At 44.8% G+C, this 25537-nt stretch overlaps 2 protein-coding genes across 6 annotated transcripts in view; one reads left to right on the forward strand and one right to left on the reverse strand.

Moving 5' to 3' along the window:
- The window catches only part of ARFGEF2 (ADP ribosylation factor guanine nucleotide exchange factor 2), a 36448-nt gene extending 35639 nt beyond the window's left edge, over positions 1-809 (reverse strand). For all 3 annotated transcript variants that reach the window (XM_059862948.1, XM_059862947.1, XM_059862946.1), the window contains exon 1: positions 531-809. In XM_059862948.1, the coding sequence (XP_059718931.1) occupies positions 531-627 (97 nt within the window). In that variant the 5' untranslated portion in view covers positions 628-809. The remainder of the gene's footprint in view (positions 1-530) is intronic.
- Positions 810-16451: 15642 nt separating this feature from the next.
- PREX1 (phosphatidylinositol-3,4,5-trisphosphate dependent Rac exchange factor 1) overlaps positions 16452-25537 on the forward strand; it is a 115695-nt gene continuing 106609 nt past the window's right edge. For 2 of the 3 annotated variants that reach the window (XM_059862459.1, XM_059862460.1), the window contains exon 1: positions 16453-16787. In XM_059862459.1, coding sequence (XP_059718442.1) covers positions 16629-16787 — 159 coding nt within the window. In that variant the 5' untranslated portion in view covers positions 16453-16628. Of the gene's footprint in view, positions 16788-25537 lie in introns of all 3 variants that reach the window. The other variant, XM_059862461.1, reaches the window with a different exon arrangement.

Consider the following 25537-nt stretch of genomic DNA (forward strand, 5'->3'; position numbering starts at 1 on the left):
CACACCGTATGTTGTCAGAACTTTTACCACAGAGACCTTTACATAAGCTTGTACTTGCAGATTTCAGGACCAGCCCACCAACTTCACAAAAAGCACTGCCAGCCCTGAAAACATCACAGATATTACGTGTACTTGGCCACAATGCTAACAGTCCTTAGCCAGTCAGAACACGACCTGGAGATCAGAGGTCAGACTTAACATCCCGAGAAGCTCTGGGACTCCGAAAGTTGAGGGCCTTGAAAACTCTTGTTTCCTAGTCCAAAAGCTGCAATAAATTTTCTGAAAACCGAAGTGGCAAGTCCCTCCTGTTTCACACCGAGACCAGAACTTAATAAAACAGGTATTTGGGGCTTTACCCCTCGTATTTGCACGTGCTGTACTAGAGAGAGAACTCTCCCTTCGCTCCAAGGTCCCGAGAGGATCTCCCGCACCCTGCTGGGACGCGAGGGGATATGTGCCGGAGGGCTGGGCCCCTTCCACCGCCGCGCCCCGCGTGCCCTGTGCGGGCCGGGCCGAGCCGGCCGACTCACCCAGCGCCACCTGGCAGGCTCTCCGCAGCTGCCCGTGCGGGGGCCGCTTCGCCTCCTTCTCCGCCAGGATCTTCTCCAGGGCCCGCGACACGAACATGCTCTTAGTGCGGGCGTCCTGCTCGTGAGCCGGTGGCTGAATGACGAGGCCGGGAGCGGGGCGGGGGCCGAGCAAGAGCCGGGCGGGCACTCGGGGCCCGCGGCACCACCCGGAAGGGACGCGCCTTCCTCACCGGCCGCGCCGCCGCCACGGCGCCGCCATCTTGGCACCGTCACGTGACTCGACCCGGCCCTGGCCCCGCCCCCAGGGTCGCGCGTGACGGGGGCGGAGTGAGGGGCGGAGCCAGAGGCGGGACGAGGGGCGGAGCGAGGGCGGAGTGAGGGGCGGAGCAGAAGGCGGGGCGAGGGGCTCTGCAGAGGGCGGGGCTGAGGGTTGAGGGCTGAGGTCGTCGTGCTGGAGAAAAGCTGTAGATTACTGCCTGGGAGGCCGCGTTGGTGGAATGCTCGGTTTTATAACGCTTGTAGCCTAAGTATCTTGCCATTCGCATTATCCCTGTAAACTCTGACACAGTCCTGTAACGAGGCATGGAGAGAGAGCGTGTCTAAAAAAGCCAGAGTCGTACATTAATGAGGATTCACTAAAAATTAAATTTTCAGTCACAGAAATTAACCCTCCGTTAATAACCTTATACCTAATTGAATCTTCTCCCTTTACCCTTTGCCTAGGTAAAGCACCTCACAGCCGAAATCCAGTTCAGGGCTCCAAAGCCAGCAGGGCGTGTGGCAACAATCCAAATTTACTGCCCTGACACCCTCCTCGCTCTATTAACCACCGCTGCACACAGGCGTCACTTCATGGAAGTTCCACAAAGGTCTCCTTCAAACTCAGATGACCACATCTAATGGAGAATACAGGAGCACATTCAATTCTCTAGTTTGCAGTTTTGCTTCTTTTTTCTCAAACAGCAGGACTCTAACTCTTTAAAATGTCATTAATGAACCTTTAGTGTTGATTTGTCAAGAGCTGTAATTTTTGTCCCCAAAACCACTAACAAAGGCTCTGAACACCTGTGCAAAACATCAGTTTAGTATTATTTCCCAGGGAAAATTGACCAGTGCTTGTATTTTTAGACACATATTTTCTAAATATGCTCCCAATCAAAAATGTGACTGCAAACCCAACCCCCAATGTACACGTCTGGATGCTCCTTTCACTTACACTACTGCACATTAAGGGTAATTCTACCGTTATCACTGAAATTACAGGGATGCAGAAGTGACATAACTAAAAGACAAATAAGGCCCTGAATCTTTTTTGAGAGTTGCTGACTTAGTTATTGACACAAAAGGAGGCTGTAATTACTGTCAGCAGCATTGCAGAACTAATTAAGCAGCAGAGCTCTTCATATATTGTCAGCCAAATTATCGGTTCTGATTTTAGGGTTTTTATCGTGGGACAGGATTAGTTCTCAGGAGAGAAGCAAATGGATACAAGCTAGTTTTCAGAAAACAGATTGAACAGATGGTTTGATGGAGATTTTTAAAAAAATTCATCTCAGGCAAAACCCCTGTTTTTGAAATCATGGAGTAGTATCTGAATTCTTAGGTGCAGGGCTACACTGAGGTTATGGTCTGGATTTCAAAGAGCCAAGAGTCAGTAGCAGGCCCCAGTTTCAGTGAGCTCTCCGATTGCCAGGTGAAGAGCACAGAGCTGCTGGATGGCACACTCCCCTGGCTGAAGTTTGGTTATGGCCAAGGGCTCCTTTCACCCAAACACCAAATGCACCTGGGCCTCCCAGCACATGGCATAATGCCTCAGTGTGTCCCAGCCCACAGAACATCTCAACCACCAGAGACAGACAGTTCTAAAGTCTAATTAGGCCTGCCCAGCACACAGGGCTCTCCTTACTCTGACATCACTCTGTAACTAAATGCAGGGGAAAAATAATGGAGTTATATCATTCTTACAACTATTTTCAAATATTCTTTTCCTCAAAGTGTTTTAAGATTACAGTAGCTGATTTCTGAGGGAAGGATGTGAGTCATTTGGCTAATTCAAAGAACACGTAGCCCAGTGCAATGCTGCTACTGAGCACAGCACCATGCTGCAGAGCGTAGCTGCATGCTGTGTGTCGCCGGCTGCAGGCAAACAAAGAAAGAAAGCCTTTCCAGTGGGAGAGAAGGCAGACCAAGGGAGAAGAAATACATGTATCTGCATGCATGTACTTGCCAGTGGATTCAGCGCCAAATACAGGATTTACTATTAAACTGCTGTAAATAGCTCATTGTGGCAAATACGTCTGTAGTGTGAGACATAAATCATGAGCAAACAATGCCTAACAGGTGGACAGAGTTCACAGTTTGTACAAGCTACTTCCTTGGCAAGAAGCTCTCTGGATATCTGCCCAGAGGCCAGGTGCTCTGTACTGACTGACAGGACTAACCTCACAGCACTTTCCCACTGGCATGTTGCTACATAGCTTGTTTCAGGAAGGAAACCACAATCTAAAAATAGATGCAGAATGGACAGGAAAATTCTTAGAAAACCAGCACTGGAATGTAGTAGCTTAGTTCCCAGTCCAGCATTAGCATAGAACTTTTTTTCCCTTCTTCTGCCCATTTTTAATAATTTCCTTTGGGACTGATTCTATTTATTCTGCCTGGCTTCCAGCCACTTTTCCTGCTGTCCAGTAATGTACTTATTAGTGGATTTCCCAGGGGGGGGTCCTCACTTGATTCACTATCTCAACTCTCTAATATTTTCCAGTTCAACACTGCATGCCCTAAAATCAATAAATCCACATAGTAAAGCATTCTCCCACTGCTAGCAATATAATTAGGTAACTATTAAGTGAGTAATTATACAAGTATTTATGTGATATTAGTGAGGCATTTCACCATGATCTGTATAGACAATGCTCTCCCTTTCATTCCCACTATTTTCTTCAAATCCCAGTCTTAGACCTTCTGTGTCTTCTGACCATCTTACTGCCAGCAGCCTCACACAGAACTCATGCTCCAGCCCACAGAAACTCTGTAATGTGAAAAAAGGACAGACCATATATCTAAACAGCACTGTGCAATGTCATAAGATTAAAAGAAAAATCACTTGGCAGGAGAGGCACTGGAGCTGTTTGTTCATGGAGCTGGGCCAGGCTGGGTAGGAGCTGCTGCAGCCAGCCCTGCACCGCAGCCAGCCCTGCACCGCAGCCAGCCCTGCATCACAGCCAGCCCTGCACCTCAGCCAACCCTGCACGGCTGCCAGCCCTGCACCTCAGCCAACCCTGCACGGCTGCCAGCCCTGCACCTCAGCCAGCCCTGCACCTCAGCCAGCCCTGCACCTCAGCCAACCCTGCACCTCAGCCAACCCTGCACCTCAGCCAGCCCTGCACCTCAGACAGCCCTGCACCTCAGACAGCCCAGCACCTCTGCCAGCCCTGCACTGCAGCCAGCCCTGCACCTCTGCCAGCCCTGCACCTCAGCCAGCCCTGCACTGCAGCCAGCCCTGCACCTCTGCCAGCCCTGCACCTCAGCCAGCCCTGCACCGCTGCCAGACCTGCACCTCAGACAGCCCTGCACTGCTGCCAGCCCTGCACCTCTGCCAGCCCTGCACCTCTGCCAGCCCTGCACCGCTGCCAGCCCTGCACCTCAGCCAGCCCTGCACCGCTGCCAGACCTGCACCTCAGCCAGCCCTGCACCTCAGCCAGCCCTGCACCGCAGCCAGCCCTGCACCGCTGCCAGACCTGCACTGCAGCCAGCTCTGCACCTCTGCCAGCCCTGCACCGCTGCCAGACCTGCACCTCAGCCAGACCTGCACCTCAGCCAGCCCTGCACCTCTGCCAGCCCTGCATGGCTGCCAGCCCTGCATCTCAGACAGCCCTGCACTGCAGACAGCCCTGCACCTCTGCCAGCCCTGCACCTCAGCCAGCCCTGCACTGCAGCCACTGCCCGGTTCTCAAAGCTGACTGCAGCACTTCTGCTCGCTGCTGGGATTTACCTTTTAGCCCAATATTTTACCTTGAAGTAATTTACAAAGGATAATAGCAGTATTTTGAATAGGTGAGATTTATACAATTTTAAGTAAATACAAATTAAATTCTTCTTTCCTTATGAAGCCATCAGGACAGATCAGATTTGCAGTTCTCTCTCTCACAAGAAAACTTGAACTTTCTTATAAAAAATCTGAAATACATATGTTGACTATACTCCAAATCTGCAGTTTTCTTTTTTTTCACATTTCAAAGGATCGTCAGCCTGTCAAAAGAAAGCAGACACTTATCCCACAGAATAATTTTGTTAAATTAAATAAATTTTGTTTTGACCTTTCAATCAAAACCTAGTTAGAATTTGTTTTTCACTTGTCCTGGCAGAAGGAGCCAATCCTGAGATCAGCTCTGGTACCAGACTCACATGAAGGTATTGCAATAAATTGTGTGCTGGACAGAAGCAGACACAGACCCTTCGATGCTGAACTGCAGCCTCTATTCCTTGTTATGATAACAAATAATATGTAACCATAAGAGGATGTGTTAGGAATATAACAGTGTTCAGACAAGCAGAGATGCAACAGAATCTGAAGATCAGACTTTAAATCAAAGTGTTCACATATTTAAATATTATTGCCTTCATGGCCCATGTTACTGAATAACCACTGCTTTCACTGATAGCAGCATGTGTTTCTGATGAGCAGCAGCCCTAAACACAGTCACTTTAAGAGCTTAACATATTCAGGCTTGAAAATTTCTAACTATTTTCCTTTTACAGTGTTTAGAACCATATCTAAGCCATAAAAGTCTGCAATTACCTAAATACGGAGAAACATTAGAAACAACATGTTTTGAAAACAAGAAAAAGTGCATTTATTTTTAAAGGATAGCAGCCAGAGTGAAGGAGCAGTACTGAAAAATATTTTTTACCAACTCCTGCTTTTGCCTGCAGAGCGAGAAGTGTAATTGTTTGGAAAGATGCAAATGCAATTGAGTAGCTCCCACACCCTGAGGTGCTGGAGAGGTGGAAGACCCGGGGCTGGATAATCACTCACTTGCAAATTTCCTGTCTGAGAGGTGATAATGAGACTTTATTTGCCACACAAGCAAGTGCTAGTTAGAGCTGTGTGTATCTGAATGGCAGAGAACTGGCTGTTCCACCTTGTATCTGTGCACAGAACAGCCTGCTTTGCACAGCACTCTGCTTTTCACCAAGGTAAGTGTATAATGAGGCAGATTTTGTTGACACAAACCTTGTACTCAGTAAAAACAAAGGAAACAGAATACTAAGCTACTGAAGATCCTGGTTTTCAAATGTAGTGGGTTTTGATCAGGATAACTTCAGTCAGAAGATATTAGTAACTCTATTAGGAATTTAAATAAGTGACCTTCTCTCTGACCTTTAATCTGGTCTTTATTTCTCATAATTTCTTGTAAGAAACTCAAGAGTGTCATCAAGAAATGTCCCTAGCTTTACCACACAGTATAAACCTTATTCATGTATGTGCAGACCTCTTCATGTCTTTCCCAAAGCCAGGTCCTTGGCTCCTTGATTCAGATTTAAGAAGGCTTGTTTCCTTTCCTCTCAGCAGGGAAGGCTTCCTGTCTCTGCTCATTACTGAACTCATTTATTCTTGAGTTGCAGTTGGGTATTCTTCAGAGGAATCTTCATTGAGACAAAAGGAGCTTTGTTTTGGTTTGGCTTATTGTATCTTCTTCCTATTGGACTAGAATTAAAATGCATAACTCAATAGGTCCAGTGAGCTATCCAGTCACTTATTTTATTTAAGCTTCACTTTCTTTGTGCTTGCAATATTTCCCAAATGCTTTATGAGACCAAATGTTACGGGATCAGAAGAAACATATTGAAAAAAGCGAAATGTGTATGTAGGAATTGGGTCTGTGGAACTGATCCTTTCTCTCTCCTTCCAGAATGGTTCAGTTTATAAAGTGAAAAAATATTTTTCTATGCTGTTGTCAATGGAAACTTTTCCACAATCTTCTTGAAAATCTCTGTCTCATCTCTATATTATATCTTTTGGCCTTCTTTCCAAAACCACCATTTTGTTGCTCTAGTTTCCCCTTGTCTCTGTACTTCATCATTTGAGTCACAGCCATCATTTTAAGGAAAGTTACAATAAGCAAAGGTGCAAAAACTGAGTTGCAATATATTGAACTGACACAGAAGAAAGAACCTGTTTGCTGTCCTGGTCTGGTGTTCTAAGGCAGCATGTTCAATTTGAAACAGAAACGGTTCTGTAATTTCTTCAGCCAGTAGAACAGAAAAACAATTTCCAAATCATCATCCCAATGAAATGTGGAGTCTCAGGCTGGCTAACCCACCCCTTTCCAGCCTTTAGCAAGCGGGCATTGTCAGTGACTGCAGCTGGCGTGTCTGTGTGAGCACTCACACAAGCGTGCTTTGCTGCCCTGGTGCCCTGGCAGAAATCCAGCCCAAGCCCACACTTCACACACAAACCACTGCCTTCTGCCCCTCTAGAGGAGCACAGGAAACATGGGACCCTGTGGAGGCTTTGGTGCTGGAACGATGACAATACAGGCCTAGTGCAAGACATGTCCAGAGCATCAGCCACTCCAAGAGAAGGCTTTGTCTGCCTTCTAAAGAGCTGTTCTCTCTCCTTGTGCTTGGGAGAAAGCAAGCATAAAAGACATTTTGCCACCTTCCCCAGGGACTGACAGAGCTCAGGGCTGCTGTCAGAAGTCTCCAAAACTCCCAAAAAAGTCTGAATTGTGGCAGTCCATTTGAGCACTTGGGACTATTGATGTAATAAAACATCACAGATGTCAGCAATGGATGTACACCTGTAAAACTGTCTGTGCAATGCAGTTCAAAGCATCCTGAGAATGGGAAAGAACATTCTGTTTAACCCTCTATACTCACCCCACACTAGGGTGTCCCTATGAGCAATAAAAGCCAAACATTGTGCAAGCCAGAGACAGATACCTATGACTTTGGTAAGTAGTTTTTGTTTAAACAAAGCATTCTCTATCAAATTATCTTTCCTTTTTTCCCTGAAAAGCAACCTCAGCATAGCATTGAGCCTACAGTTCCATCTTCCATGGCAAAGCACATGAGCCTTCTCCTAACTTTGTTACTAATGGCTTCCTGTTAAGACTTGTACAGCATTTACACTGTAATCCAAATGAAAGTGTTCTGTGATTTAACGAGTGACACTGTCAGTTTAATGGCATTTTTATTGCTACACTTTTAATGTTTCTGCACAAAGATCAACCAGGGAAAAAGGAAGAAGCCTGTTTTGAAAACATCAGTAGTACAAAAAAGTCTGATTCCCTTTCCCTAGAGGGACTGCTGTAGTCGATTAGTATTCTGTTAGATTCTGATATCCTAGAATGTCTTTCTCCCCCTACACTGTGAGCTCACAGCCCATGCAATGACTTTATACAAGTGGTTATAATTCCAAGGACTGCATCCAGTGTTGATGCAGGCAGTTGTGCAAGGCTGTAGTTTTACAAATGGCTTTAAACTGATCTGTAAATGAGTTACTGCCAAAGAAGGCAATCCCATCCTTCTTTCATCCCTGCCCTTACCACATGACTGAACACCTCCTCTCATGCCTGCAGTAACTCTTGAGGGTTGCGCACTGAGCTTGTCAGGGAGCAAATCTAATTCAAAAAAGGACCTTTTCTTTGTTTGCCTTCCAGTTAATTTGATCTGGATCAGCTGATCAGTTCCTGATCCTGTTCACCACAGTGTCACAAAGGAAGTGGTGAAAACATGCAACAATGTCAAAAGGGAAAAAAGGGTAGCTCACATTTCATTAAAGTTCAACAATAAAACCACCGTCCAAGCTACACCAATGACTAAATATTTCCAGGTTACATGAATTCAGCCTTATAGATACAAAATGTGTGCACTACAATAACCATGGAGAGAGTTTTATACTGGATACAAGATGCACAGGGAGCCTATAAATGACAAAATTATGCATTATGACCAAGCTCTCTATTTTCTGCTGATGTGATATGAAACTGGCTCAGCCCATCCTTAGCAAAGATCTTTATCAAATGCAGGCCTCTGTCACTCTAAGTATTTAGTGGAGAAGAACTCACATATAATCTCAGAAATGCATGTTAGTTTACTTATATACTCCAGTATTAAAAAAAAACCTGACAAAAATTGCAGGTGCAGACAGTAAATCCCAGAAATGACATCTCTGCACAGCTGCATTTGGAACACCAAGTGTCAAAGACGCAGGAGATGCAGCATCACATTCTGTGATGTTTGCTCCTCTTCCTCACACAGCACACGGAGTGGGCCCCAGCCCAGTCAGTTCCTCAGGCATGGTCTGATCTTAAGCTGAGAACAATTCACCAAAACCCTTTCAGATGGCAACAGACTGCTGAGCTAGTGCCAATCCCTTGCCCCAAAATCAGGCTCTATATCTTCAACACCACTGAGGTGCGTCAGGAAAAGCAAAGAATAGAACTGGAGAAAAAAAGAGCAGGTGGATAGATGCCATATACTCCAGGTCTATTTATGTGCCATAAAACATTTTTTTCTATGATCTTCAGCTCTCTGTTCCATGCAGAAGATTTTTTCCAGCTTTAGTTGTGAAAACACCACAAGTTTTGAACCAGCCACAGAATTCCAGCGTCCACCTCCTCATTACAATTTCTCTGCATCGGTTGTGCTGACACAGAGGTAGGTGGCTTTTCCTGTTCAATGTACTGGCAGAGGAAATAATGCAAGTGCAGTCAGGAATGAGCAATTTATAACAAAACAAAAACAAGCACTATTGTTCATGTTATTTTTACTTCATATACTTACAGAGAACAAAATACTGAGAGTGAACCTTTGCTTGATTGTATTAGCGCAGCGCAAATACTTATTTGCATATAATCTGCAAATCTCCCAGCAGCCTTTTTTAGTACTCTCTCAAAAGAATAAATTTTGTAAGAATGTTAATTTGTCAGAAAAAAGTGTAAGGAGTTGCAAACTCGTAAATGGTCGCATATGGGGAAAAATCTCTTGGACCAACCCCAGTTTAATTGACTATTTAATAAAAATGTGACAAACTTCCAATTTACAAAAAGAAAAAAAGAATTTGAAAAATTTTTTAAAAATCATCCTACGTCAATCATATTGAAGTTTGATACATCTTTTCTTTAGATAAATATACCTGAGCCTGTTGTCAAGGCTATGCTTCTCCATTGTTGGCTCTAGAGGGTAAAGATCAGATCATATAGCATTATGTCAGGAGTAATAGAAACACTTTCTGCACCTGACTTAAAAACAAACCTGCTTAAAACTACCCTGAATTGAGAAGGACCATTTGATTAATTAAACCAAAAATCTTCTCTCAGTTCAAGAGCTCAGTGAGAACCCTTAATTACATAATCAAAAATTATACCAGGAAAGAACATAATGAAAACCTAATTATGCACTTTTTAGTATGTGATTAGTTTTAAGTAGGTGGGTATGATTGAGGAAGAGCAAAAGGGGGGAAATATGATTAAAGTGAATCAGACAGTGGAAAGAAAAGAAGTATCAGAGGAGTGAGTAATAGCAATTTCAGCCTTCTCCCAGAGTGTCTTCCAAAATTGAATGTTTTGACTTGAATACAGAATGTATGAAATAACACATGCTTCTTCTTCAATTATATGTGTTTAGGATTTGACAAAAATCTGAAACCTATGAAAAGGAAATAGGCTGCATTTCCAATTAATTAATGAGTTCAATACCTGGAATATTTTCAAAAAGTTTTGTCCATCTCTCCAGAGCTCATGGGAAGGCTGCAACTCTCCGTTCTCATGGTCCCTCTGCCAAGTGAGACACTGATGTAACATTTTACAAAAGCCTGTGTGCAGGTCCCATGATACAGTTTATAGTATCTCCCTCTTTCTTCTCAAATCCAGAATCCTTTATGGCATGAAGTGGTGTTAACCTTCAGTTTTCTCTAAGATATTAGGGTTATCAAGTAGGTGGGGATGCCAAGGAGAAGCACAAGCCTCGGTCACTGCTGTCTCATCACACTCACAGGTGGCCTAACAACCCCACAGGTAAAATCTGGGTTGCTGACTGAGAACTCGTGTGACATTGTGGGGCCCCTTTGAGTGGGCCCTGTTTTGCACATATTCACAGTACTCTTGGGCAGCCACTTCAGACGCATGCATCTCAGTTCCCCTGTTTTCAAATGGACGTAATACTTACGTCCTTCTACCACACACCATGTGCCTAATTAAGTGCTTTCAGAGTTTAACTGAATGTGTGTATTATATTATCTTCTAATCTCAGAGAATGCCATCCACCCTTCCTAGCAATTCTTTTTCTTTGTTCACCATGTTCCCTCTAAGCCTCTATTTGTTCCAAGTCACTCTTCTGTCAAGTTACCTGAGCATCTTTATCTTAAACCTATTTTTAGGCTGATGTTAAAAAGAGAAATGCAAATGCTCCACTGGCAGTCTAGGTTCCCGAAGAGTCGGAAGCTAAGAAATTATTTCTGCAAAGCTCACTGCAAACTACCTCAATATATCTTGCTTGAAGATTCATAATTTGTAGAAATCAAAGGGATTAGTTCTTAGCTAGAATAAATCAGCAGTGGCTTTAGCAAAATCAGTTATCTGGAATTAGTTATATATGGACAGGTGAAAGCTGGTTCATGTCGGCCGCACCAGAACCTGATTTTAAACACACACATGGAAATCTCTATTAACTACATTATTTTGACTGAAGTTTCTGGAATTACTCTTTATATCTACAGATGCAATGTTGGAATTTAAATTAGCTGCTGTCATTTGATACACAGGTGCTGGAGTCAGGGTTTATTCTCTGCTCAGCAGCAGCATTTCCATGCTCTGTGGAAGCAGCACAGACCCTCACTGTATCCTGAACAGGTCCCTGGCACACAGATTTCTTTAATATATCACACAAACCTTTTACTGATGGCTCTCAAAGCATATAGTAGAGCTATAAGTACAGGGAAGTGAAAGAAACATGATTAGCTATGCAAAAGGTCTTCAATATGAGGACAGTCTAACAGGTTAGAGCATTTTAATTTGGTGTGGAGAGCACTGAGAGGAAATAAATTAAAGGTCTGCAAAATCTTTAAATGGTGAGTAAAGCACAGACAGTGACTGAGCTGTATTGTTTGCAGTTATGAAGTTAAGATGCAACCAAGAAAATTATCACGTCTAAAGCAATTTTTTTTTCCATATAGTAATCATTAAATGTGGAAAAAACTGCTAAAGGATCCTGAAAAAGGCAAACACCTTGTGTGTTAAAGGAGGATTCAATAGGAAATATGCTCATTGTTGGCTAGTAAAACTGGTTTAGATACAACCTCTAGCTCAGGAAATTCTTCAACTACTTTAAGCCAGGTATGTCACATGCAGACTTGAGTGCCAAAATTGTTTTGGGAGCCACATTTCAACCAGCTTACTGATTTCCCAGAGTCTTTGGGCAGTTCTGTACTCTTTAGGGAAAAGGGCTGTGGACTAGTAAATGCTGAACTGAAATGGTAAATTTAGGGTGCCCCATGGACATGGTGTACCCAATCTGGAACCAGGGTACCTGTGCTTATAGGAGCAATCCCTCTCTGCTGGCCTGCCTTACTGCGGCCTTACCTGGCTGCTGCACAGTTCCAGGCAAAGCTCATGCCCAGCTTTAAGCATCTCTTAAAGTTGTCCTGCTGTCCGTGGTCTGCTTCAGGGCCATCTTCACCCAGAGATGCTCCCCTGGTACACCAGCACACAGGGCTCTGCCGTAAGGAGAGGTGCACAAAAACCGAGTGAAGATCAGTACAGGAGAGGAAACTTCAGACACCTTTGCTCTTAGATGCACACTGTACCCAACTTTTCTTATTGTCCGTGGGCTTTTCACCACAGAGAGCTTCAATAAACTGCAAAATTGTGGTGTACTAAATTCTACTGAAAAGCTGCATAAACGTTTTTATAAATCAAAGCATGAGAAGCTGGAATTTATTTAGCGCCACAAAAACAAATAAATGTATGGAATTGGCAATATAAATCATATATACACCGTCTTCACAGACAAAGGGTCATGCAGAATACGTAATGCCCTCCCACATTTGCCTTAGTCATTAGTTCACTTTGGAACTATGCATGAGCAGCAATTCTCTTACAAGCCAGAAATAGGGATTTGCTTAAAATTTTCCTAAAGTTAGCAGAAAAAACATCTATTAACTTATCAAAGTTCACAACAGTATGCTTTTGGGGTGCCTGATGAACAGATAGTGCTTTTTAGAAAGGAACAGCAGTGGTTAAAGGAGAAGAAAAAAGTGGGGGAAAGGCAGGTGTGTGGTCTGTGAGATCTTTCTTGCTGAGCCTAAAGGCTATAGCAGTATAAAACAAACTCTACAAACACTGGGGATTTCTAGATCTTATTTTTACAGCAAATAGGGTACCAATCACATCTCAAACAACTTTCTGGGGTTTTCCTAGAGCCTTCAGCAGGTCAAGAGTAGATAATATTTTCTCCTATAAGGCTGAATACAGTCAGTATGCAGATGAACACATCCTGGATGATTATTTTCTTTAGTACTGTGATACCATGTGAAGACCTTACCATCTTGCTGCTATTGGGAGAGACAACATAAAAATGTAACAGCTGCAAACAACTTACAAGCGCATGTAAATTAATTACATCTTCATGAAAAACCTTGCATTCATTAATTGATATCAGACTCCTTGTAATTGACTCCCTGACCGTTTTACAAAGTAGCAGCATTTTTTTGTTTGCTTTTGAAGTGCTCACTTGAGAACACAAATCGGCAGTAAAAATTCTCTTCAAAACTAAACAGTAGTTGTAAATTATTTCATTTTAAAGAATACAAAAAATTAAAACAAAATGAAAAGAAAACAAGCAAGAAGGAACATGTTTTGAGGTGGAGTTTCAGACAGTTATCATATAGTAGCCCTTCAATAATAAAAAAGCTTGCTGGCTAATTATATATTCTTTTTCTTTAAAATAAAAGTCTACATTAGTAACTAATAGAATATCCATTCAAAAGTAAGGATTACGTCTGTGTCTGCAATAATTTGGACTTTGCCAAAATGAATTTTCCTACAGCCAAAAGAAAACACTTTCTAAAAAAGAGTGAAAAATCTTCCTTTAATGTTAATTTCCAGTCACAAGTAGCATCCCTTTTAAAATCCTTATGCAGTAGTGCTTTCTATACTGCCACTAAAGCTAGAGGAGTGTTTTGAAGCAATGTAGCTTGTACACCATGGTGACAAAAAGGCAATTGTCCTCCAGCGGTGGAGGCATCGCTCCGGTAAACATCCTACTTAGGCTGTGATAGGCTCCTGTCTCAGCACTTGCTACGGAAATGAAATTCTTGTAGGATTTTTGAGGAAAACACAGGAGACAGAGCGAGCAAATTACCAGCTTTAAAACTAACAACTTTCTCATTCAGCCACAGGGTGGGGGCGTAGCTTTGGTGATGGCGATTTTTCCTAACAGTGTGTATTGTTATTTAATTAGGATATTTTAAAAGAAAGTCTTACCGCCTGCCTCTTGCCTCAAACAGAAAAAACCCCAGAACCATTTGATGATATTAAACGAGATAAACTGGACACTAAATGAGTAAATAAATGAAAATGTTGTAGTGACTTTCAGAAGAAAATGAAAGGTTAGATGTAAAGAGCTTGAAAGAAAACCAGTGAATTTAGAGTGTAATCTGACCTTCTAAAAATTCTGCTTCCCTGTCCGTGTCCCAGACCCGCTCTGCAGTGCTCTGCCGCAGCCCAGAGCGCTCCTCGGCGCAGCTGGGACCGGCACAGAGCCCGCAGTCGCCCTGGCCGGTCCTTGCCCTCGGTGCTTCTCCCTCGGGCCCGACACTCAGGGCGATAAGGCCTTTCCCCTTTTGAACAACGGTGTTTCGGACCCGCTCGGAGTGAGGGGAACGTTTGCCACTGGTGAAGATGCAGAAAGTGCTGCCGCAGGGCATCACGAGAGCCATGATAACCGCACACCTTGCCCCAAGACTACCTCATTGGAGACATGGGGAAATAAAATATTGACATGTAATAAGGATAGTTCCACGCCTAGGGCTGAAAGCATTTGACATATTTTTTTTTCCACTGCAGACCAGCAGCCTGCTGCAACTTTGTCTTGACCCAAGAGCTGTTTTTTCATTCCGTGTAATCCGATATCCATGAAGCCTTGAGATGATGACTGGGTGTGTTAAGACTACCAACACTCACTCCTGAATAGAGAACTTAAAAACCAGAATAATGATCAGTGAGAAAATAAAAAAGCCCATGTTGAGATAAAAAAAGTTCAAGAGATATTTTGGTTTAGCCAGGGGAAGATGACAATTATTACATTGTTTGTTACATTTCGTTTTGCTAAGTTTGCTTTTTAAGGTAGTATATCCAATAAGTGTCTCTATTATTATGCCTCTTAGGAGTTCACATTATTAACATTTTAAAATCTTCCTCTTTAAACTTTTTTTCTTAATTAAAAAAAAAAAGAAAAGAAAGGAGAAAAGAAAGTATTTGTAGTTTGACAAAAGCCTGGCAGTGTTCTTATGATGGAATGAAGATATCTGGGAGAATCTCCACCGTTATGAACCAAGTTAGCCTTCTGGGAATGGAGGGAGCAATGCTGAATTGCAGTTCTCAGCCTGGTTTTGTGTGCAGTTTGCCCTGTTCGTCTCTGCCCTTATGCTGCACACTCACTTTGCACAAGCAATTGCAACCAACTTAAAACCTCTGCATTTTGGATTCACAGCGATGAAACCTGCTTTTGTATTTATTCTTTGTTGGCATGGAAGTCTGTTATTTCTTGTTTCTGCCCGTTTGTGTCCATTGTGCTGTGTGCATTCCTGCGTGAAACGGCGGTGTCTGTGTGACCCCCTCTTAGGGCGGGCCGGGCAGGGCCTGTAGGGCTGGGGGCAAGACCCTGCTCGTGCGGGAAGCCGCGGTGTGTTCACCGCGCTGTGCGGTGTTCTTGTGCCGCGGGGTGAGCCCCGTGTCCGGCCGCGCTGTGCGGGCTGTGCGGGATCTGTGACCGCGCTGTGCGGGCTGTGCGGGATGTGTGACCGCGCTGTGCGGGCTGTGTGACCGCGCTGTGCGGGCTGTGCGGGCTGTGCGGGCTGTGTGACCGCGCTGTGCGGGCTGTGCGGGCTGTGTGACCGCGCTGTGCGGGCTGTGCGGGCTGTGCGGGCTGTGTGACCGCGCTGTGCGGGCTGTGTGCGGGATGTGTGACCGCGCTGTGCGGGCTGTGCGGGATCTGTGACCGCGCTGTGCGGGATGTGCGGGCTGTGCGGACTGTGTGACCGCGCTGTGCGGGCTGTGCGGGCGGTGTGACCGCGCTGTGCGGGCTGTGCGGACTGTGTGACCGCGCTGTGCGGACTGTGTGACCGCGCTGTGCGGGATGTGCGGGCTGTGTGACCGCGCTGTGCGGGCTGTGTGCGGGATGTGTGACCGCGCTGTGCGGACTGTGTGACCGCGCTGTGCGGGATGTGCGGGATGTGCGGACTGTGTGACCGCGCTGTGCGGGCTGTGTGACCGCTCTGTGCGGGCTGTGTGACCGCGCTGTGCGGGCTGTGCGGGATGTGCGGGCTGTGTGACCGCGCTGTGCGGGCTGTGCGGGCTGTGTGACCGCGCTGTGCGGGCTGTGCAGCAACTCAACACACGGTGAAGTGCAGGGGGGGCAGAGGGCGAGGTGTGCGGGGTCTGCAGCGCACGGGGGTGAGGGAGTGCGGATGAGAGGCGATGCGTGAGAGGGGCTGCGTGCGAGGAGGACACGAGGCTATGAGGGTGTGCTGGACGTGGGGACAAGGGCAAGCCACTCCGAGGGTGTGCGGGACGAGGAGATGACAAAGCCGTACTGCCCTCGCTCTCGCCCCGCCCTGCTGCTCTCGGCCGGCCCCCGGAGCCGGGCTCCGCCGCCTGCGCCCGCCCCGTCCCTCCTTCCCCCCCGCCACCGGGACTTCCCTTCGCGCTCTATTCGGCGGTGCCGCGCCGCTACCTCGGCATGTCCCGCCGCCGGGCTTTGCCCAGCGCCCGGCTGCTGTAACGCCTCGGCCCGCGGGCGAGGCAGGGCCGAGGGGGCCATGGGGGGCTCCTGAGGGAGCGGGGAGCGGAGCGCCCGGCCCGCGCCGCCACCATGGAGCCGCCGCCGCCGCCGCCCGGCGCCCCCAGCGCCGCCGAGCCCGCCGGCTGCCCCAAGGACACGGACCGCCAGCTGCGCCTCCGCCTCTGCGTCCTCAACGAGATCCTCAGCACCGAGCGCGACTACGTGGGGACCCTCCGCTTCCTGCAGTCGGTGAGTGGCCCCGCGGGGCTGGGGAGCGCCCTCGGGGGCGCGGCGGGGCCGGGCGGGCGGCGGAGCGGCTCCTCCCGGCGGCTCCTCCCGGGGGCTGCGAGGGCGGCGGGGCGCAAGCTGTGGAAGTGCCCGCGCCCGGCTCCGCACCGCCGAGGGGGAGTTTCTGCTGGAGAGGCCCGGGGCCGGGGCCGCCCGGGGCCGGCAGAGCCGCGGCTCTCTCGCCCCCAGCGCGGAGCGCGGGCAGCGCCGGCCCCGCAGCGCTCCGGCCCCGCGGGGTGGCAGGAACGGACCCGGGGGCGGGTCTGCTCTCAGAATGCCTCGTCCCTTTGGTGGTTGTTGTTGTTCAGAAGTTGCTTTTACACTCACTTGGAAATTCTACCCTTACTGTCAGTTGTTTATAAATAAATATTGTATGTGTATCTTTGTTTAATGGTAAACATAAATTTGTTATTGTGCCGGGTGTGTCTGTGCATGTGGAAGCAATTATACCTGTCTCTGAAATTATTCACGGGCTAGTTCAGAAGAAAAAATCCATCTGGATATTTCCATTTTCCTATGTAGGTTCTAAATGTGGAATTCATCTGTGTACCACCACACTCCTGCAAATAACTAGAAAAGCCTGTAGTAAAAGTTACTAGATAACAGATATATATAGACATATATGTGTATATATTAAAAAAGAAGAATAAACTAGTGATCACACAGAGATCAAGAATCAAAGCAAAGGAAGTCTCTGCAGAGATTTCTAAAAGGTTGTTTCTGAAAGGGCAGAAATTCTTTCTGGTGTTTTTCTAGGTAAAGACTAAACTCTGGTTTCATCTAAAAGTGCTTAGACCCTGGGTCCCTTTTGACCTCTCCTTCTGGCAAGATTTTTGTTTGTTTGTTTTTTAAAATCAGTTTGTCTTCAGTGTTTTTCAGATTCACCAAAGTGGAAAACTGTCTAGCATAAAAGATAAATGACAAGGATGTGGTTGCTTTATGAGCTAGTCTCTACTCGAACTCTCCTCTTCTCTCTCCAGTAATTGAACTCCGAGCCTTTAATTTGAGTTTTCCAACTGAAGTGCCAGTTAGCTTCATTTAGAACTGTGGTTCTGTCTCAGTGCGAGGAGGTTTTCTTCTAAGATGTAGGAGAGCCCCACCCTACAGACAAAACAAAACCAAAATCCCTCAGAAAACTCCTCTGTCCTAAGTACTGAATTTGAGATTTTGTTAGCTGCAGGCTAGAATGTAGATTCAAGCTACATATATTTTTAATTCTGGTTCTTACAGCTAAATGTATTCACAGTGTTAGCTAAATGGGTTTTTCATGTATTAAAAAAACAAAACAGGCCTTTTATTTATTTGTATTCTTTAACTTGGCAGTTTTCATTCGGGCAGTAGGGACTAATATGCCCTAGGTAATGGCAGGAGGAGATCCTGATGGAGCGCGCTCGCTGAGGTCTTGGCTGGCACTGCTGGCAGTCAGAGCCCTTCTGAGGCACTTGCCACCAGGTGTAGAGTGGCTATAGCATTATCTTGTGGTGATGGTTCTGGAAGTGCAGCTTCACCCCCCTATGGAATTTGTGTTTTAGTCATTATGTTTGAATAAAGCACTGAGGGATAGGATCTGCCTTATCTCTGGGCCTTAGTTTAGAGCAGCATTCATACACAGGCTTAACTTTGTGCACATGTCAAATATTCATGTGCTGTCCTAAATAACGTCAGTTTCTTCAGTCATTGACCTACATCTTATGGTCTGAATCTCCGTTCAACTGCTTCCTTATAGCTGAATGTTGTCAGCCCAAGGAAAGGAGAATAAGGATCTACTGCAGCCTGTGAGGGTAAAAGGAGAAGTAGTGGGATGAAATTTTTAAAAATAAAATTTGGAGTGTGAAATATTTTCTGCGTAAATTATGTGGATGGCCATAACTTAATCCTTCTAACAAGACAGCCCACAGGAAAGAATTCTGCCCCGCCTCCCACACTGGACAGCCAATACAATGTGCAAGGATAACATCATCTATATAATCACTGGGATTAGATGCAGTTGTAGGTCAAAAGTTTTACTTTAGGACACTGATGAAAGTACTGCTGTAGCCCTGGGACTCTGTATTCTCAGCTGTGCTTGGCCTCACAGGAGGCCACCCAGCTCCTGTTTGCTGGCTCTCCTGAGCGTGCTGGCATCACTGCTCAGGAGCCACCCCTCCTGCCCCTGGATCTGTGTTTCCCCAGCTCGTGTTCTGTGTGAACAGCACCTACCCAGTGCAAAATAAACGCTCACTGTTACACTACCTGGGGTAGTGTACCAGGGTAATGCTCCAGTGTGACTGGCAAGGTTAGCTGTTTTGTCCTTAGTGTGAGTTGTACTGAATTGGTTTGTACTCCATATGATCCAGATGTAATTTTGGCTGCACTGAAAGACTCTTTTGTGCAGGAGAACTGCAGTACCCCAATCTTCTGGAAACTTGTTCCTGTCAAAAAGGAGATGAGACAGATGTGGGTTATGGGTTCCTTTGCCTAAGAAACATCAATAGCTTGGGTTAAATAAAGGAAGGCTAAAGCTCCTATCTTCTATCATCATAATGAATTTCCCCTAAGTAGGCTGGGACAGCTGTGCTTATGTGAGGGAATCTGTGCTCCTGGTTAAATATTTGCTGTTGAAGCCCTAGTCCTCATTAAGTGTTCTCAATAAGCAATGTTTTAAAAAGCAAACAGCTAAATTCTATGGGTTTATTCACAGCACTGAAGATGCTTGCTAGCAGCAGCTTCCTGTGTTCCCTGGTAATGTACAAGACTCTCTTAAGTATTTAGAATCTTGTAAGTATTTAATGCTATGCATTTGCAAATGAATCAAAATAACCTCAGTTTGCTTACAGTATTTTCATCTGTTTTAGGAGATAACCATGTTTAAGGAAAGGTTTTCTTTTTCTTTTCTTTTTCTATGTTTAGAAATGTTTTCCCACTAAGATGCAGGGGAAAATAGGTTCATTATTAACATAAGGACTCAGCCCTTATTTGCTTTACCTAAAAGATTGTGGTCCATATTTTGTTTTCATAAATAAAATGAGTATGTAAACTTTTAATATAAAGCATAATTAAAGTTGTAATTAAATAATTAAAGTTAGAACATGGAGTTCTAACTCTCTTCTTCCAGCTCACAGCTGATGACCTGAAGTTACTGATTTAATTACGAATATACGCATACAATATTCTGTCCTGTTTTATTTGCCATTTTTTTAGGCAGGGGTGGTGTTATTGCTAACTATGGAATTATTCTTGAAGAAATGCTGTGTTACTCAGGAGTATTAATAGACAATACTGCAGTTATGCAGCTGTGTTACTGGCTGTACTAGTAAAGGCTCATTACACAGCCAAACTTTTAAGCAGCAGGGAGAATTGCATAGAGCAGATGGAAATGTACTGCTGCTAACATCATTAAAGAACTACTGATCACAGTAGAAGCAAAGTGGAAAATTGTCAGAACGTAATGGAACTTTAGTAAAAGTTTCTGGAGTAAGATAAATTTCAAAGGCATAAAGACAGATAATTCTCTTCTAAGTCTCTGGTGTGATCATAAACCATAAGGATTTTCAGTCTCCAAGCTTTAAGATTCAATGAATCCTTTGGCCTCTTTTAACTCTGTAATGTATACAGAAATGATTGTATTGTCCTATGTAATTTTGTAAATACTTCTTTTTTGTGTGATGGAATCACAGCAGGTGATAATTTAGTTTGAGTGACCTGCTGGATAAATGCCAGCATCTGTCTGGTGGCCTGCAGTCCTGCGCAGGAATGCGGGGCTGCCAGCGCACTGCTGGAGGTGCAGTGTCTGCAGGGTGCAGCCCTCAGGCTTAGCCAGGCTCTAGGTGCCTGCTCTTGCTTGGAGTGTCCCTTGGTACAGAGAAGTCATGCACAGTTTGCTGGGGAAAGAAAGGTTGTGGTGTGTTTGACTGTTGCATGGTAATTCCACAGAAACCCAGTCAAATCTGACTCTAATATTCCAGTAATTGAAGACCAGCTCTCAAGTAGGGAGACACAGGAGCCCTGAGCAATTTCAGACATACTTGTTGACCATCATTCTGAAAATAGATGAAATAGTGAATACACAGCAGTTGGCAGTCAGGTTTTTAAAAGGTTTTTTTAACCATTTTGTAAATATAATAATGAATTACACGTGGAAGTGTTGGAGCAGTAGTTATCCAGTACACTGGGTTGCAGTGGTAGGTATTTTGTTGCATCACTTTTTTCCCCCACATTCATTTATTCACCGAATTCAGCTCAAACCTGCACATGCAGCTCCCACAGCTTAGATAATTGCAAATATATAAAGCCAAATTGTTCTCAGTATTGTATATATATGTCTCTTTTATCTTTCCAGAGACAAACCACCACCTTGTAAATTTTAATGTCAGAATGACAGGATGTAGTTTTAGCTTGAGCAATTGCTGCTTGTTCTGTGCAGGTGTGAAAACAGTAGGAAAGGTGAATTGCTACCAGCTAGGTATCAAATTGGATAAGTAATTGTACCAATACTATTTTTAGGTTTTAGTATCATGCATTCCTTTATTTCTGTATGAAAACTAGAAGTCCTCTTCAATCCTGTCAGTTGTATAAATGTTACATCAGGACATGTGCCATCAGATAAATTAGCCCACATCCTACAGACTCAAAATATTTATGTTTTGCTCCTCTTTCTTGCTCGCTTTGTAGGTGTAATTGATCTGTCTCTGGGTTTTGCACTCCACCCATCTTGAAACATGATAAGCATCACAGGCTTTGTTTGGTCTTTCCCCCCCCTCCTTCCCTTTCTATTTCACAATCTTGTTTGCATCCAAGATGAGGCTCTGGTGCTCTAACAGAGTAGCAAACAGACCATTTGTCTCAGCTGTGAGCTGTGGTTTCCTGTCCTACCCTGTTCTCTGCCTGCTCACCCTCAGCAGATACAGATAAACGCTGATTCTGGAAGGTGAACCATATGGTTTGGGAATGTTGCTCCTTTATTAGGAGATAGCTAAAAGAGCGTTCGGGGGAGAGGAAGGAGATGGGAAAGGAAATTGTTTGGAAGTGATCTAAATTACCTTTGCTGATCTGTTATTTTGGGTCAGTTGGTCACCTACAGCCAGTTGTTAGAACTGCAAAAGATGTTCTGTTTAGTTTTAAAGTCACAGAGCTTTTTTTGTGTTTTTAAGCCTGGTTCCTGATGTATGCAAATTGAGGAAGATCATGGATTTAATTTTAAATGACATTTCTGTAGCCCTTCTGGTTGTAAAGCACGAATTGAAGATAGAACATTAGCAAAATAAGAATGCTTCTGAGTTTTTAGGGGCTTTTGTTTTGACTCTTGAATTTTGGGTAGGCAATTCCACTTCTAGAGTTCTCTATTTAGACCAAGTGTAGTGCAAAATCCGTGGCCAAAGGCTGAAATGCAAATAGATTAAAAGGTTCTTTTGCCCCAGATACAAAGAAAGAAAGTGAAGAGAACAGTCTGGATGTAGAAGGATGAAGCAAAATTTCAGAGACACTGAAAAGCAAAACAAAGCAAAGAGAAGGGCTCAGATGAATAAATATTTTCAGAGCTGTGGTCTTGATAGCCCAGTTTGCAGCCACGGGTCTAAGATCAGGGCTGGAGGATCCAGAATACCCAGGTTCTCTCCTGCTCTGAGCTGTATGAGCTTAGTGTGTCGCTTTGAAAATAGTGTGCCGAGCCCGTGCCTTTTGCAGTGAGGCTTTACAAGTCAGTTACATAGGAGTACAGCAGGTTTTTATGTGAAAGAAGGTGTTTATTCTTTTTGCATTCTCACAGAATTTCCATGGTGAGAAAATATCAATAAATCCCCTGTGTAGTTTCACCAGTTTACTGCCATACAGGTGAGAAACTAATTTCTCCTTGCTTCCCTTAACTCATTCCAGCTTGGTGTGCATCTGACCCTCTTTACCCTTTATCTCAGACCTGCTTTGGTCTTGTTACATCCTTTGGAATGAGGTGTCTGACCTCCTCCTGGCTCTGCACCTCTCCCTCCTCTTGGTGCTGTGCTGTGATCAATCAGCCCTTTTGCTGTTTGTCCCTCCCTCTCATTTCAGGCGTGCCAGTTGCTGTTTGAAGGTGTGCCAGGATCTCTGAGGGAGGAGGGAGTGCTTGGCTGCCCTGGGCTTTCCCAGAGCCACGCTGGTGCCTCTGCACCAAGACTCTCCTGCGATAGCCCTGTGGGAGCTGAGGGAGGGGAGGCACAAAGACCCCGGGCTCTGGCAGAGAGGGCATGCAGATCCAAAAGGGAGCCCAGCATCGCAGAGAGCCCAGTATTGGAGCTGCTCAGGACACAGCTGGGTGCAAGTCTGACTTTACAACATTTTCAGCTGGTGTTTGCAGGAAGCAGACTGGTACCCATTAGGGAAACTTGTTTGTCCCTAAATATGGGAGGAAAAAAAGTTTAAAAGCTTTGATTATTTTCCACTCCTTAGGTCACGCAGTATTTCTGCCATGGGCAGGAGTACTGGTTTGCAAGGGGGAGAAATGTAATTCTTCAATTTTACATTGTATCGTGGAATTATGAAACGTAGCCTTGGAGAGAATCTTGACAAACCATCCCATCATGTTCTGATATGGAAAGATCTTCATTTCTGGTGGTTTATCCTGGTCTTTAGGTGTTGTTAGTATTAGAGATGTCTTCTTAATGCCTAACAATGTCTAATCTTTTTAGTGCTCTTTTTTTCCTTTGCGTCAATCCCTTAAATATTTTAAGAATGTTTTCACATTTTGCTTCAGATTATGCTAAATTGTTAAATTATTTAATTTTCTTTCTCAAAAACTATTTAATTTTACTTCTGATAATTCCTGTTCTATTATTTGGATTCTCTAATCTATTTGTGTCCTGAGCTCTAGAGCCCAAAACACCAGGTGCAAGGCACTCCCAAGGCTTCAGCAGCACCAAGAGGGGCAGTGGATTACTTACAGGTTTTGTGCAGTATACAGAGTATTACTGTCACAGGAGAGAGAGGTTTGCCTGAGTTTGTGCCTGCATTTGGGAACAACTCATTGCTCACACCAGCAGCTGGGACTAGGTGCCAGCACAAAGCACTTACGGGAGCAGTCAGGTATTCAGACTCCTGGGGGGTGCCCTGGAAGTGCAGTGCTCGCCCTCCCAAGGGGTACAGGGTGATGTGTTTGCAGGCCCCCTTTCCTGTGTGCCCATCCTGGCACTCCCAGAGGCACCCGACACAGAGGGTTTCTGAGGCTTGAAAAAGCAGGATCTCCCATGTGCACTGTCTGCCTTTGGGCACCCAGATGAGTCTGGGACAGATCAAGCTTTCAAGAAATTACTCATTTCTGTTGCCTGCTTATTGTTTGCTTCAGGCACTTACAAGGAAATATAAAGGGACTGTGTGAATTTCTGGCTTCTTTCCAGCTGTAGAATCCCTGTTCTGTTTTTGTTTCTCCAGTGGATTTCCAGCCTGCAATGGTATAGGCCTTGCACAGTTGTAGTGTGGTTTAGGATGTAAATGGTGATGTATCTTTTGGTTTTGATGATGCTTGAAATTCCTGTGCAAATGGCAGCCTGTCCTGGTTACCAGGAGTGAGTACAGCTAGTGACAAGAAAAGACTTGAAATAAGCAACCGTGTCTTTTCTCAACTGGTTACAAAGACTTCTTGTGGAGCAATGCAGTTCTTGCACATCCATCTCATCTAGACTGAGCAGTACCTTGTACTGCTTTTCCCTTCTGTGCCACAAATTGAGGCTTGGACTGGGGATTGCACCAACAACATGCCTGAGATCTCACCAAAGTGTTGGATTAAAACATCGCTGCAGATGAAGAGTCCTGCTTAATTACCCAGTCAGGCACGACTAAAACTTTCACACACCTCTGCAGGTGTGATTGAGTCAGGCTGTAGCAGACATAGAGATCTGCAGTGGATCTGTGCTGGGACAGAACCTCAGGGTGGCTGTCTGGTTACAACACCTGACTTCTGCATGTCACCTTCGCCCTTCTCTAGGTGCCATTCATGTGAAGAGACATTGGCTCCCTTTGAACTGCAGCTCTCAAGAGCAGAATAAGAGAAAACAGCTCTGTGATGAGAAAACAGTTCCTTCACCCTTCCTAATGAGTCTTCCTCCTTGCTTACACAGCTGAATGCCACATGTCAGGCCAGGAGACACTGAGTGCCCAAAGCTGAATGTTGCTCTGATAGGACAAGCCTAGGACAGAAAGGCAGAATTTACTGCTCTGGCACTGTGAGGCTCATCTTAGGCCTGTCTGCCCTTTCACCCAGTGCTATCAGCACAAGAACTGGCAATGACACTTCCTACAGTTCTGGAAACAGTGACAATTTTATGTCATGTATCTTTGAATTGCAGAGAGGGACAAATTTCTGAGTCCTGATTATTAAAAAGTTGGTATGAGATGATGGGACTGTGGAACTGAGTTACAGGAACATTTAGGTTCATGTGAGGATTCTGGGTCATTCTCAGTATTCTCAGCTATTCCCGTTGCTGAAATTATTTTTATGGAAGCATATCAACCATAGAAATAATACCTTATTGCAGTTAATCTGATGTCTCATGACTCATGGAGTAAATTTTGTGACCATTCTTAACCTTTCATTTTGCACTTCTGGTTTTGCTGTGGTCATTTCTTGTGCCAACAGGTTAATTTGTTGGTTCCCAAACCACTTTGCTTATCTAAAATGAGGACACTTTTTTTTTTTTTTTACAAATGTAGTTGTTTAGTCCTTAAAAATCTTTGTAGACCAGTCCTAATTTATTTGGCTCAGTAAC

This window comes from Haemorhous mexicanus, chromosome 18 (assembly GCF_027477595.1).
Source record: "Haemorhous mexicanus isolate bHaeMex1 chromosome 18, bHaeMex1.pri, whole genome shotgun sequence".
Taxonomy (NCBI): domain Eukaryota; kingdom Metazoa; phylum Chordata; class Aves; order Passeriformes; family Fringillidae; genus Haemorhous; species Haemorhous mexicanus.